This window comes from Saccharomyces eubayanus, chromosome XII, assembly GCF_001298625.1.
Source record: "Saccharomyces eubayanus strain FM1318 chromosome XII, whole genome shotgun sequence".
In the NCBI taxonomy this organism is placed as follows: Eukaryota; Fungi; Ascomycota; class Saccharomycetes; order Saccharomycetales; family Saccharomycetaceae; genus Saccharomyces; species Saccharomyces eubayanus.
In genome coordinates, this window is record NC_030971.1 from 992,053 (window position 1) to 1,006,970 (window position 14,918).

General features: G+C 37.6%; 6 protein-coding genes across 6 annotated transcripts; 4 read left to right on the forward strand and 2 right to left on the reverse strand.

Annotated features, from left to right (window-relative positions):
* Positions 1-260: 260 nt before the first annotated feature.
* RPL6B (60S ribosomal protein eL6) lies at positions 261-1,179 on the forward strand (the record flags this gene model as incomplete). Its single annotated transcript, XM_018366989.1, has 2 exons — positions 261-275; positions 664-1,179. 2 exons carry the CDS (start codon positions 261-263, stop codon positions 1,177-1,179), a joined length of 531 nt encoding a protein of 176 aa, XP_018220828.1.
* A 1,100-nt stretch (positions 1,180-2,279) lies between these two features.
* Positions 2,280-3,476, forward strand: FPR4 (peptidylprolyl isomerase FPR4; the record flags this gene model as incomplete). Its single annotated transcript, XM_018366990.1, has 1 exon — positions 2,280-3,476. One exon carries the CDS (start codon positions 2,280-2,282, stop codon positions 3,474-3,476), a length of 1,197 nt encoding a protein of 398 aa, XP_018220829.1.
* A 608-nt stretch (positions 3,477-4,084) lies between these two features.
* Positions 4,085-7,201, forward strand: HMG2 (hydroxymethylglutaryl-CoA reductase (NADPH) HMG2; the record flags this gene model as incomplete). Its single annotated transcript, XM_018366991.1, has 1 exon — positions 4,085-7,201. The coding sequence occupies one exon, from the start codon at positions 4,085-4,087 to the stop codon at positions 7,199-7,201; it is 3,117 nt and encodes a 1,038-aa protein (XP_018220830.1).
* A 365-nt stretch (positions 7,202-7,566) lies between these two features.
* Positions 7,567-10,233, forward strand: LEU3 (leucine-responsive transcriptional regulator LEU3; the record flags this gene model as incomplete). The annotated part of the gene is made up of 1 exon (XM_018366992.1): positions 7,567-10,233. One exon carries the CDS (start codon positions 7,567-7,569, stop codon positions 10,231-10,233), a length of 2,667 nt encoding a protein of 888 aa, XP_018220831.1.
* A 414-nt stretch (positions 10,234-10,647) lies between these two features.
* On the reverse strand, positions 10,648-12,750 carry SST2 (GTPase-activating protein SST2; the record flags this gene model as incomplete). Its single annotated transcript, XM_018366993.1, has 1 exon — positions 10,648-12,750. The coding sequence occupies one exon, from the start codon at positions 12,748-12,750 to the stop codon at positions 10,648-10,650; it is 2,103 nt and encodes a 700-aa protein (XP_018220832.1).
* Positions 12,751-13,199: 449 nt separating this feature from the next.
* Positions 13,200-14,387, reverse strand: RIF2 (Rif2p; the record flags this gene model as incomplete). The annotated part of the gene is made up of 1 exon (XM_018366994.1): positions 13,200-14,387. One exon carries the CDS (start codon positions 14,385-14,387, stop codon positions 13,200-13,202), a length of 1,188 nt encoding a protein of 395 aa, XP_018220833.1.
* Between the last annotated feature and the right edge of the window lie 531 nt (positions 14,388-14,918).

Consider the following 14,918-nt stretch of genomic DNA (forward strand, 5'->3'; position numbering starts at 1 on the left):
GCTTACCTGCCTAGGCTGACCTCCTACGCAGAGCGTCCTCTTTGGAACTGTTCGCAACGGAACAAGCGCCTGGGGGAGAATCAACCTCTCTGTGGGCCTAGTACTCGTTTCTTGCAGATTGTGTAGAGAGTTCCAATGCTGTGGGAGTAAGGCTCTGCAATATGGCGATTGATCAAAAGTGTATAGTCGCATTTCAAGCTAAATTTCAGTAAGTTCATATCCTTTCTTGAACTGGAAAAGAAGCAAATATATTCAACGAAATGACTGCCCAACAAGTATGTGTATAGATGAAGAAGCTTAACGGCTAATATGGATATGGTGATGACGTTTTTACTGTTTCAATTCGTGCCTTTGAGATAAAATTACTTAAGGAGACTACAATGGTGTTATAGAACAAACTGTTCTGTATAGTGAACATTATGAATGATTTAGAATTCCCAGAAGTGGAGATACTAAGGAAAAAAGTAAGACAAAAAAGGAAGGATGTTGAAAGATATGAGCATTATCCAAACGTACTGTTTAATAGGAAAAGGCCGAACACAACGTTAAGCGTTGTGTTGAACCCATATAATTGAAAGCAAACATGAACTTTAGAAACCGAAAAAATCAAATGAACAAATTACTAACAATTACATGAACTGTATCATGATGTTTTATTTCTAGGCCCCAAAGTGGTATCCTTCCGAAGACGTTGCTATCCCAAAGAGAACTAGAAAGACTGCTCGTCCACAAAAGTTACGTGCTTCTTTGGTTCCAGGTACCGTCTTGATTTTATTAGCTGGTCGTTTCAGAGGTAAGAGAGTTGTTTACTTAAAGCATCTAGAAGACAACACCCTATTAATCACCGGTCCATTCAAGGTCAACGGTGTCCCATTAAGAAGAGTCAATGCTCGTTATGTCATTGCCACTTCTACCAAGGTTTCCGTTGAAGGTGTTAACGTTGAAAAGTTCAACGTCGAATACTTCGCCAAGGAAAAATTGACCAAGAAGGAAAAGAAGGAAGCTAACTTGTTCCCAGAACAACAAAAGAAGGAAATCAAGACTGAACGTGTTGAAGACCAAAAGGTTGTTGACAAAGCTTTATTGGCCGAATTCAAGAAGACCCCATTGTTGAAGCAATATTTGTCTGCCTCTTTCTCTTTGAAGAACGGTGACAAACCACACTTATTGAAATTCTAAGAAATTGGACAGAAAAATTATAAATGAATTAAAATAACAGAATTTTGAAAAAAGGAGATGTGATATAGAATCATTGATCATAAAAAAACAGTTCAACAATAAAGGAAAGGTAAAAGGCATTTAATGGATATGTAATCGAAGTTTAACCCTCTACTAAGCCATTTGCCTTACTAACTCTTTATTTTTTGGTTTTCTATATCCTTCTTTTTGTACATCTATATAATTTTTTTTTTTCACTCTTACATAGCAAAATACAAAAAATCATAAATATTAATATCCAAAGGTTCAAAACGGCCCGTTGTATCGGTATAATGGCCATGATTGATTGTTTGGATTATTTACGCTAGTACGGGATATTCTAATAGTTTCGATTGATGTCGAAGCCGCTTGTCTCGAAACAACGTTTAGCATAGTGAGGAGCAGAGGAAAAAAACCGGTCTTAGTACAAATAAAGCTATATCAAGTTCCATTACAGATTTTGATATCGCGTCTTCCGTTTATTTCAATTTCTTTTCACGATTATGATGGGCGCTCAAGGTTTCCATATCGTTATTTCTGTAAATGCGATGAGTAAATATGCGACGTAGTTAGCGCATAGTTGATGCTATTTTCCTAGCCACCACACCCCACATTATAAGCCTACAACGCCCACTGGCCATACTGCTTCATTGTCTAAACATGAAGGTCGGTATTACCAAGCGTGGTTTCGACAAGGCAAATAAGAACGAAGGCATCATCATGACTTGTTGCCTTTAGTAGCAAAAAGGCCAACGACATTGCAAGGGCTACATTCGATCACATTTRTCTACCTCATACCTGTGGCAAATAAAGAATGGTGATTTTGTCTAGCAAAATCACAATAGTCTTATTCAAGCTTACCGGGATCTTTCCTGTCACATTGCCTATATAACCACACCAACTTTTCTGATATTGTCTTAGATGCCCTATGTGGATTTTTACCTCATCCCGAGAGTGAAAAATTTTACCTGGCACATTTGAAAAAGACAAGGGCATTGAAAATTTTACTTTACCAAAAGAGATACTTTTAGATAAAACAATTGGCAAGTAACGATAGAAACAACAAAAAAACACCCTTTAAAATGTCTGATATGCTCCCATTGGCTACATACAGCCTGAATGTTGAACCATACACCCCAACCCCGGCTCTAAACTTTGAAATGCCGGTTACCGTTAGAATTACAATGGCCGCCATCGACCCTGAACCTTTTGACGACGACAAGAAACCATCTACTTTAAGAATTATCAAGAGAAATCCTGAGCTTTCTGAGCATGAACATGGTGAGGGATGCAACCACGATCACGGCCATGACGATGAAGAAGATGAAAGTGACAGCGAAGAAGAAGTACCAAAGAAAGCCGTCAAAGCAAAGAAAGGTAAGAAGGCTGAGCAAAGCGAGTCCGAAGAAGAATCCGAAGAAGATTCTGAAGACGAAAGTGAAATGGACAACGAGTTCGAAGAGTGCGTTCTTCTAACTTTATCTCCAAAAGGTCAATATCAACAAGCTTTGGATATTACCATTGCTCCAGAGGAAGATGTTCAATTTGTCGTTACCGGTTCGTACACTATCTCTTTGACTGGTAACTACGTTAAACATCCATTCGATACACCTTTAGAAGACAACTCTTCTGATTCCGATGACGACGAAGAGGACTACTACAGTGAAGAAGAATCCTCAAATGGAGAGGAAGAAAAAGACGACGAAGAGTTGAGTTCTGGTGACGATGAACTTGATGATTTGGTAGATGCTAGTGACATCGAAAGCCGTCTCGAGGAGTTAGTTGAAAAGGACGAAAAAAAGAAAAACAATAAAAAGGATATCAAGAGAAAACACGAAGAAGAAGAAGAAGAATCTGCTAAACCTGTTGAAAAGAAGCAAACAACAAAGAAAGCCAAAAAGGCCGAATCCAAGAAAGAATCTGAAGAAGGCAAGCAAAAGCCAAAGACAAACCTTTTAGAAGGCGGTATTATCATCGAAGACCGTGTCACAGGTAAGGGTCCACATGCCAAGAAAAGTACCAGAGTTGGAATGAGATATGTTGGTAAGTTGAAAAACGGTAAGGTTTTTGACAAGAACACAAAGGGCAAACCATTTGTTTTCAAATTGGGTCATGGCGAAGTCATCAAAGGATGGGATATCGGTGTCGCTGGTATGGCTGTCGGTGGTGAGCGTAGAATTGTCATTCCAGCCGCATATGCCTATGGTACACAAGCTTTGCCAGGCATCCCAGCTAACTCTGAATTAACATTTGACGTTAAGTTGGTGTCCATGAAATAGGGACTCTAATGCATATTCATTGATATAAGTATATATACAAGTGTATACCGCTATCTCTACTGCTATTATTAATATTATTTCTTTAATTTACTTGCTGACATTTTTTCATTCTACGAGTGATTTATTTTTGCGGTTGCTTGGCGACAATAGCCGCCCAACTACTTAAATATTCGATTAGCTTACCATCAGCCACGTTTCCTCACCATATCCCAATCAAAGTCGGTACGTCTGTATCAAAAGAATAGAACACCAGAAATGAGTAAGTAAAGCTTTATAGTGGAACTCTTATATATCTTCCCGTTAAATAACCTATTGATCGCTAGAGACGATTGTATTGTTTTGTTGAATATGTTCCAACGGCGCGAGAAAAGTTTAGTTGAGAACAATAAGAAATTTGATCCAAGGGTTAATTAAGCATGCACTTCAAAACTCATTTTGTGTCATTTCAAGAGATTGTCACCAAGATTACATCCTAAAGAGGGGTACCACCAGGGAATATTTTGTAAGAGCAAGTGATAATTGGTTACTCTGCGAAGAAACAATCCGATTTACTTCTAGCCACGTTATTTTCAAGTGAGCTCAACAAGATTCCCACATATAATCCCCAGATGTCGCTTTCATTGAAGACGATAATACATCTGGTAAAGCCATTTGCTTGCACGGCTAAGTTTAGTGCGAGGTATCCAATTCATGTTATTGTCATCGCTGTTTTATTAAGCGCCGCTGCCTACTTATCTGTAACGCAGTCTTATCTTAATGAGTGGAAACTGGATTCTAATCAATATTCCACGTATTTAACCATCAAGCCAGACGAGCTGTTTGATAGATGTACACACTACTACAGATCACCTGTATCCGACACATGGAAATTGCTCAGCTCTAAAGAAGCCGCCGATATTTATACCCCTTTTCATTATTATTTATCTACCATAAGTTTCCAAAGCAAGGACAACTCTACGGCATTACCTTCCCTTGAAGATGTCATCTATAGTGCTGATCATACACGATATGTGTTGAGTGAAGAACCAAAGATCCCAACTGAACTAACACCTGAAGGCGGAACGAAATGGAGGTTGAGAAGTAACAGTAATTTAATTCTTGATCTGCATAATACCTATAGGAACCTCGTCAAGGAATTTTCGAATAAGACCAGCGAGTTTGACCAATTTGATTTGTTTATTATCCTTGCTGCATATCTTACCCTTTTCTATACTCTCTGTTGCCTTTTCAATGACATGAGGAAAATTGGATCCAAATTCTGGCTGAGCTTTTCTGCTTTATCAAATTCCGCATGTGCATTATATCTGTCATTATACACCACACAGACTCTATTAAAGAAACCAGCGTCTTTATTAAGTCTTATCGTCGGCTTACCGTTTATTGTGGTAATTATTGGCTTCAAGCATAAAGTTAGGCTTGCAACATTATCTTTGCACAAGTTCCACAGAATTAGTATCGATAAAAAAGTAACGGTGAGTAATATTATTTATGAAGCTATGTTTCAAGAAGGTACCTTTTTGATCCGTGATTACTTATTTTATATTAGCTCGTTTGTCGGTTGCGCTATTTATGCTAGACATCTTACTGGATTGGTTAATTTTTGCATATTAGCCACTTTTATGTTGATTTTTGATTTGATTTTGTCAGCTACTTTCTACTCAGCTATATTATCGATGAAACTGGAAATTAACATTATTCACAGGTCGACCCTCATTAGACAAACATTGGAAGAAGACGGCGTTTTTCCAACAACCGCCGACATCATATACAAGGACGAAACTGCGGCAGAGCCAAATTTTCTAAGATCCAACGTAGCTATACTCATAGGAAAAGCATCTGTTATCGGCCTTCTACTTTTGATTAACCTCTATGTGTTTACAGACAAGCTTAACGACACCATATTGAACTCCGTGTATTTTGACTCCACGATCTATTCATTACCAAATTTTATCAATTATAAAGATATTGGGAATCTAAGTAATCAAGTAATCATTTCTGTTCTGCCAAAACAATATTACACTCCATTGAAAAAGTACCACCAAATAGAAGATTCCATCCTGCTGGTTATTGAATCTGTTAGTAATGCTATTCGGGACCAGTTTATTAGCAAGTTACTGTTTTTTGCATTTGCAGTTAGTATTTCTATTAACATTTATTTATTGAATGCCGCAAAAATTCATACCGGATACATGAATTTTGAGCCGCAGTCCAAAAAAGAAGGTGATAACCTCAGACCAAAATCAGCAACGATTGAAGTCTCGGATACTTATAGTACACCTGCTTCTTCTGACCCAGAAGCCCCAGTAACCGATAAAAATATCTCAATTACACAAGAAATTCAAAACAACGAATGCATCTATGCTTTAAGTTCCCAAGACGAGCCTATCCGTCCTTTATCGAATTTAGTAGAACTTATGGAAGATGAACAATTGAAAACTTTGAATAATACAGAGTTGTCGGATCTTGTAGTGAATGGTAGACTTCCATTGTACGCTCTAGAAAAAAAACTAGATGACACTACTCGTGCAGTTCTGGTTAGAAGAAAGGCACTTTCTATTTTGGCTGAATCGCCAGTTCTAGTTTCAGAAAAACTGCCTTTCCGAAATTTCGATTACGATCGCGTATTTGGTGCTTGTTGTGAAAATGTTATTGGCTATATGCCACTTCCAGTCGGTGTAATTGGTCCGTTAATTATCGATGGTGCATCCTACCATATTCCAATGGCTACCACCGAAGGTTGCTTGGTGGCATCAGCCATGCGTGGTTGTAAAGCTATCAATGCCGGTGGTGGTGCAACAACTGTCCTAACCAAGGACGGTATGACCAGAGGCCCTGTAGTTCGTTTTCCTACGTTGATAAGGTCTGGTGCCTGCAAGATATGGTTGGATTCAGAAGAGGGACAAAACATCATAAAGAAGGCATTCAATTCTACGTCAAGATTTGCACGTTTGCAACACATTCAAACCTGTTTAGCAGGTGATTTGCTCTTCATGAGATTTAGAACTACTACAGGTGACGCAATGGGTATGAATATGATATCAAAAGGTGTCGAATACTCACTGAAGCAAATGGTGGAAGAGTACGGCTGGGATGATATGGAAGTCGTTTCTGTATCCGGTAATTATTGTACGGATAAGAAACCAGCCGCAATCAACTGGATTGAAGGCCGTGGTAAAAGTGTTGTTGCTGAAGCCACCATTCCTGGTGATGTTGTCAGAAGCGTTTTGAAGAGCGATGTTGCCGCATTAGTTGAGTTGAACATCGCTAAAAACTTGGTCGGATCTGCAATGGCTGGATCTGTTGGTGGCTTCAATGCGCATGCTGCTAACTTAGTTACTGCACTTTTCTTAGCTTTAGGCCAAGATCCAGCGCAGAATGTAGAGAGCTCCAACTGTATAACGTTGATGAAGGAAGTAGACGGAAATTTGAGAATATCTGTCTCTATGCCCTCGATTGAGGTTGGTACAATTGGTGGGGGTACCGTTTTGGAACCACAGGGCGCTATGCTTGATCTCTTAGGGGTTCGTGGCCCTCATCCCACTGAACCTGGAGCAAATGCTAGGCAATTAGCTAGAATCATCGCATGTGCAGTGTTGGCTGGAGAACTATCTCTGTGTTCTGCACTTGCTGCTGGTCATTTGGTACAAAGCCATATGACACACAATCGTAAAACAGACAAAACCAATGAACAACAACAAACAAGTAACAAAAACCCTTCCTTGTAAAATCTTCGCATTATTATAAGTCTTTTGTAGTTTGCATGGTGATCTGTCTATATATTTATATTGTCTATTAGCTATCCTAAACAATCTGCATGTAATAGTAAATGCACCATGATTGTCGCTACGTTAAACGTATCTTCGATCAGCTGCTGCCTTACCCATCACCTAACACAGCGCTTTTTTAAAGTTTTTCAAAGTAAAAAAAGAAAGTAATGAGCACACAACAATAGAGAAGTATTACAATATAGGATTCGTATATGTCCAGGGTATCATAAGTTTAAGGAACTGTTTCCAATTTGACGAACGTTTAATCAGTGTTCTGCCTAAATTGTTTTAATTACATTAGATCAAGCTTTTTTTTTTGGGTTATGGAAGAAAGATCAGATTCTATAGCGACCTCACAATCAGGAAGTGAAATGAGTCACAGTGAAGCCAAGAACAGGGTTGAAACGAATACCAGGAAGAGAAAGTTTGCTTGTGTGGAATGCAGACAGCAGAAATCAAAATGCGATGCGCACGAAAGAGCACCAGAGCCATGTACTAAATGTGCTAAAAAGAATGTCCCATGCATCTTAAAGAGAGATTTTAGAAGAACTTACAAAAGAGCAAGAAATGAGGCTATCGAAAAAAGATTTAAAGAGCTTACTAGAACTTTAACGAACTTAACTTCGGATGAAATTTTGAAGAGAATTGAGGAAGAGCAAGAGATTGTTTTGGATAATAGCAACTTTACGAAAGAAAAAGTAAAACAGCTGAGGAAAAGTGCCTTTGAGTCCACAGATATTGAATCAAAAACTTTTAGAACATTCCGGGGAGACCCGATTGCTTATAATGCCAGAAAACATATAGATTCTTCTCCCTTGACACTCTTAAGCTCGTCAACGAATTTTGATACTGCGCAGTCCATAAACGTCATGACAGAAGAACAACTAAAATGCTTGCCTAAAAGTCTAGGCGATATCTATTTGTCAAGCAGTGATATTGCTGAGCTATTTCAAGAATTTGCTACGAAATATCATCAGTTTTTACCGGTAGTCGACCTGGCTAAAGGAGCTGAACGGATCTATAACTTATCTCCATGTTTATTTTGGGTCATCTTGCTTATTGGATTGAGGCGAAAATTTGGAGCTACGGACTTAATGACCAGGTTGTCTGTATTGGTAAAATCTGTGTTATCAGAAATTACCATATCTCCAATCATTCGATATACTCCTTCAGATAAAGACGAACCCGTTCTAAACGTAGCATCTGTGTACTCAGTGCAAGCATTCCTTCTATACACTTTTTRGCCTCCGTTAACTTCTTCGTTAAGCGCCGATACTTCGTGGAATACCATAGGAACAGCAATGTTTCAAGCACTTCGAGTAGGCCTAAATTGTGCAGGTTTTTCGAAAGAATATGCATCTGCAAATTCGGAATTGGTCAACGAGCAAATACGAACTTGGATTTGCTGTAATATAGTCTCCCAAACAGTTGCATCATCATTTGGGTTTCCAGCTTATGTTTCCTTTGATTATTTAGTAATAAGTTCTACCAGAGTGCCTAGTTCAAAAAGCCAAGTGGATATACCCAATGAACTAAGGCAAATGGCCCAAATCGCTAGATTTGAGAATCAAATTGTAAACACCATGAACTCCACCCCAGCGAGTGCGACGGGGATGGTAAGTCAAGAGGAGAAACAGCCCTTGTTGCATGTGCTCAATCAACAGCTAGGCCAATTAGAGATCAGTCTTGAAGAAAATAACCTAGATGATATACGGAAATTTTTGTTACTAGTAGCGAAAGTTCACTTATTAACATATTATTTCACTGATATAACGTCTCAGGATGCGGGGAAATTTAATGCTAATATCTATGAGGGATCGTATTCCGTTATGGAACTCGATACAAGTTTTGAGACAAAGCGTGGATTAGTCAAGGTCTATAACGCTGCCGTAAAATTTCTTATACACGCTAATAGGATGTGGGAACAGGACCCGACCATCATCAAGTATTTTCCAGGTTTATTCGTCTTGAATATATGGCAATCTGCCTGTATCATTAGTAAACTCATACATTCATCACTGCATTCGATGTTGGATATTATTTCGGGCAAAAAGGCTTATAACAATGCGATTTCATTAACGTTTAATGCCTCGGTTTTGAAATATGATATGGCATATAGATCATCCGGAATAATGCGAAGTATATGGAGTTTATTTGCGAATATGTACGATGCATGGAAAAATGATCAAAGGGAAGGTGAGAAAAAACTGGAGGATGATTTCAATTTAGGAATCACCATAAAATCTAGGATGTCGGTAAATGTCTTTTTTGACTGCTTATACATTTTAAAGGAGAAATGTGGTATGGCCAAATTAGAAAGAGACACCAAGATTTCTACAGCATACAACGTTGATGATGAGGAGGAAGATGAGGAGGAAGAAGAAGAAGAAGAAGAGGGGGAAGAGGAGGAGGAGGAGGCACTAACTGGAAGTATCCTGGAGGGTATGGACAATCAACAGTTAAGAACGAGAAAATTCACTAATGTACGGCATCCAGAAAAGAAGGCGAGAAGAATAATTGAAACCATTCCGTTGGATCCGAACCCAATCAATGCAGGTTCTACTAGTAGCGGAAGCTCCTTAACAACTCCAAATAGCCAAGTAGCAAACACTATATCATATAGAGGTATCCTTAACAAAATGTCCCCAAGAGAGCAGTTGAATCACGCAAACTTAGATTCCGGTGCTATCACAGATATGAAGCAAAACGAAATTAATAATGAACATTTACCAATAGCGACCGCTGTTGGACACTTAGCGAGTCAACCGCCTCATCCAATAACACAGATTCAAGAAAATGTTCAACAGATGGCGCAGACCAACTCTTCTCTATTAGAAACGCATGCTGTGACTCAGACGAACCCTGTTTCAAGCGGAGATAAAGAATCCCCTAATTCCATTATGGCGAATTGGGACAACTGGGAATCTGACATGGTTTGGAGAGATGTTGACATTTTAATGAACGAATTTGCTTTCAATCCTAAGGTTTGAGGCTACTGCTTCGTCATCATTTTTACATCACGTTTAATCTTTAAGGACTCTTATATAACGCGCTATTAAAAATAACATGAGCGCCTAGGTAGTTAGTAACCTTCATATTTATTCTATTTTTTCGCTTACCTTTTTTTTCTCTATCATTTTTTTATTTTTTGTCTCCAAATCATGTGTAGTGGAAGAGGAATAGGTACATTAATACTCTACCGCTTACTCTACTTAATTTTTATTTTTAAAGTTAACATACTTATCTTTGTTAGTTTAATTTCATTTTATTGATATAAACTCTGCGTAAATCTGACATAGTAGTTTTTTTATATATTCATCTACAGAAATCATGGGTATCAAAATTCCGTCCAATATCGAAATAAAAAAAATACCTGTTTATGAACTCGCAATTGTGGCAAGATATCAGCACTTTTCTTGAATCTCTATTAAGCTATTAGCTTCTTTGTACACGTCAGATTTAGTAAATTTTTGGAAGGAGTCGTTGTTCATTAACTTATACATTTCATTACTGACGCTTTCAAAAAGTGGGTATAATTTTCTAAGGATTTTCAAAGTTGCTGGTAATGAGTTATGTGTTCCGTTATAATCTTCGGCGTCGTCGCTACTATATCTCAGGATGATATTTGACTGTTCTAGTGATGTTTCATTACAGTGAGCATCTGCTAGATTTAATGGGGCCGGTTTAAGTTCTTTTGATATTTGGTAGGGTGTTTGCTTTTGAAATAAACTATCTTCATTCCAGGAAGTTTTTGAAGGCTTCAGTATTACTTCAGGCAGTTCTTGTAACGTGTGACCATCTGTGGAACCGACTGAAGAAGAGTTAGATTCGGTGGATTCAAGCAATGAATCATCCAAGCTAGTAGGAAAACGTTCTAATAGCGGGGATTGGGGATGCAACATAATGTCAGTAATGCTTTGACGCAAGTTATGGTGGATGTTCAATTGATATGGCGACCCGATCATGATATATGACGAGTAAATATGATAGGCCATTTCAAGGCATTCGTTGGCTTGTTTCATCAAAGCTGAATCAATAGTCTTTACAACATTATTTTTCGAAGTACCAATGTTTATTTTTTTATTACCGCGCTTAGAATCTATTAGTCTCTTCAAAATTGTCATTTTTTTCAAAAATCTCTTGATTTCAATAAAAACGTCCAAATTTTCTACACAAAATTCCCTTTCTAAATGACGCCTGAATAAATATCTCATACCTGGATCATTCAAAACATAGTCCAATTTATTAAGGCTGTGATTGCTTGAAGAAATAAGCAGTTCCTGAGCAAAACCATCGTTCTCCTCTAGCGTCCTTTTTTCATCACCGGCGGATACATGACTTGTTAAGGAGATATCTAGATCAATGATATCACCATTGGGTGCTCGAATATTGTTACTTTTGTAACCTTTCCAACAAACCAGATCCCACCCTAACTTAGACAAAGTGAAAAATGAAGATCTGCTAATCTGAAATTTTTTTTTATCGGTACGTGAGGGTGGTAAAAGAACAGGAACAATTAGCCCCATTTTCAAGAATAGTGCTGCCAACGAAACAGCTTCCTTTACATGCATAATATCGGTACAATCCATAACCCACTGCCATATAGCTTTTGTTGTAAAACTGTACTTAATAGTAATCTTTTTGGAAGTTCCGAAGGCTTTATTTTCAAAAAGCCTAATTCCAGTGTCGGAAACATAGTATTGAATATGTGACTCGGAATCTGGATTTGTAAAGAACCGATGCGCTAATGGTGATACCCTTTCTGAGTTATTAATATCTACATTCCCAATCTGACTTTGCCAACCTTGTTCTGGCTTTGATTTTTCAAATGTAAATGTATCATCATTGTTGGCGTATTCCAACAACAAAGATAAACAAGGCAAAGGATCATTGGGTTTGGTTGGAGACCAAACATTGGGCTTAACACCCATCATTTTGATGAATAGAATATGCATTAAGTAATCGCTATGAATGATTGAATCTGTAACGGAACTTCTCTCGAAGGTGAAAAGTTCCATAGAGTTGAACGATGATAATAGTATATCAGGAATTCTCTTCAATCCAATATCCCTAACATACTTCTGTAAAATAGCAACCCCCTTTGGTGTTGGTTGGAAAAGAACTTTTTCCTTTGGCTCATTACGAGTTCTATCCTGCGGCGTATGCAACAGTTTAGATGACATAAATAACGTGAGGAGATGGAATGCCAAGCTCGGTTTAATGTTGTACGAGACATTTATACAAGTTGTGTTCATATCCACTTTCAGTTCTAATTGTCCCATTGCCTGAATGGCTTCTTGATATGAAAAAGTGAAAGGGAAATGTTTACTAAACGGAGTAAATAAAAATGATTTAGTGTCGTTGCTGTGTTTCTTCTCTTTCAGTTCTAAACAAATTAGAAAAATTGAGTACACCGTCTTTAAATCATTAGTAAAAATCAAACCATTAGGAGTTCTACTGAAATTTTTTGATGATAGTTCATGCAGGGTTCTATTTTTGCTTGCCATTTTCGATTATCAATATCTTCTTTCAGTTTATTATTTTGTAGTTTCTGCGACACTTTCGATACTCGGCAAAAGAACTTCAATGAGCTGTAGCAAAAAACATGTCTTCTCTACTTAAGGAAGGTAAACGTGAAAAGAAACGGAACTGCGATTCACGTTTACTCACTGATATAAATACAAGCAACCATGGTTATTCGGAAAGTGCATTGGCAACTAAAAATGCAACATGCACTGTAATAATGCAAGAGCAAAATTCATTGTTTCAAAATAATAAATTATGAAACGCCAAACATCCAGACACCACATAACGTTTGAAGATACTTCCTATGCCTTATGAGGATAGCCCAGTTGTATAAATGTCGTCATTTCAGTCTCCATAGAAAAGTACTTCCGCTCGAACTTTCAAAAGCATCTTGTTTTGATTTCCAGATCATCCAGAGTCTTCCATGATTTTATGTTTGATGCACGTCTCGAGTCACCTTAAGTGGAAGGCGCTGGTTTTTCTTAAAGTTATAAGAACGATGTGGGTAATTTCTTGTTGTCAGTCTATTAGTGATCATGTCTAGTAGTTCATCAAAAGTTTTACTTTGTACCAGGATTTCGGTGAAAACACCAAATAAATAAGTAAAAGGATGCGGGAAATTTTTTAAAAACTCAAGGAACTTTGCCAAATTGGAATTTTTAGTATTTAATTGGCCTATGATGAATAAATTGTACGACTGCTGTAACTCGTTTTTTGGATAAGAAGTGAACTTAATCATTTTTTTCAAATGTTCTTGTACTTGGGTAGGAGTTAAAACGGGACATTGAAATATGATAGGTTTTGTACTAAGGTTTTTTTTGAGAGCAGTAGACAAGAGAGATGAAACGCTGCTGTTATTCGAATAAAATAGAAACTTGAACGCAATATTCTCAATTTTTTGAAGTGATGATAATATTTTTATGAATTCCATAAGCTTCGAAGGAATTATCGTATTTGAAGGAGATGATTCATCTAATTGTTCAAATCTGAAGTAAACAATGTGGCCTATGTCCAGATTTTGGCCTATTTTTCTCAGTAGTATCATCATAAGGTCAAAAGTGTCATCGAGGGTGTTACCATTGATTTTGAAGTCGAAATGAGCTTTAAATTGACGCTTTCCGTTCGTCCTGATGTAGGCTTTCAATTTATCTAACGGAAAGATTCCTTTGGTTAAATAGTCGTTCATCTCAACAATCACGACGTTCGAACCGATTGATGACAGTATTCCAGAAACTTCACGATCAATGCCGGCATATTGATGTATATTTTTAATCTGATTAAAAAAAACAACGTGATCTCTCATTTCTCCAAGATCATTCGTCAGGAAACTATCCAAACCTGGAATATAACCGACTGAGGAATAATTGGCGCTCAATTCGTCCAAAGCCTTCGATTTAAAGTCCCGGTAGACAGTACGATCCACCTGCCTCTTAACTGACCTTGGCTTGGAAACCTTTGTGCCTTTCAAGCTCTCTTTAATTGGTACCAGACTTAATTTTTGCAAAATCGTGAAATTTTTTTGCTCCAGGTCATCGTTTATTGCCCTGACGATTTTGTCGCTGTCTACAACCTTTTGCGACTTTCTTATAGGTGCAAAATCGGACTCGAGATGTTCCATTGCTCACCTATACCGATTCTTTCTATCTTCGTTTTTATACCTATATCCGTACATATTCCGATCTAACTATTAAACCCTGCCGAATAATTGAGAAAGCTTTATTATGTAAACAAAAGATAATGAAGCATTTCCTGTAAACACACGGGAATCTTAAAAAAATAAGAATTGAAAGACTAACGTGCTCGAGCCGGGTGGCCCATTTTATCCCTGTTATAATTGCTATATATGCGAAAGCTTATTGTTTAACGATCATCGCAAATGTGCTTGATTAAACAAAATGCAACCGTTGAGGTAAAAAGTTTGAAGAAAAATGTATGAGAGGTTCAAAATTAATAACAGAAGCTGACCACTATTTATACTTCAGTACCAGTATGAGAGGAAAAGAATGAAACAAAAAAAAAATAGCCGCTACTATTTTTGACGCGCTTCGGTGCCTACTCCCATATACAAAGAAAAGAGTTATAAAGATTTTTCTTTAGAATGTATACTTCTCCAGACCATACATTGTGTCAATACGGGTCATTACAAAGC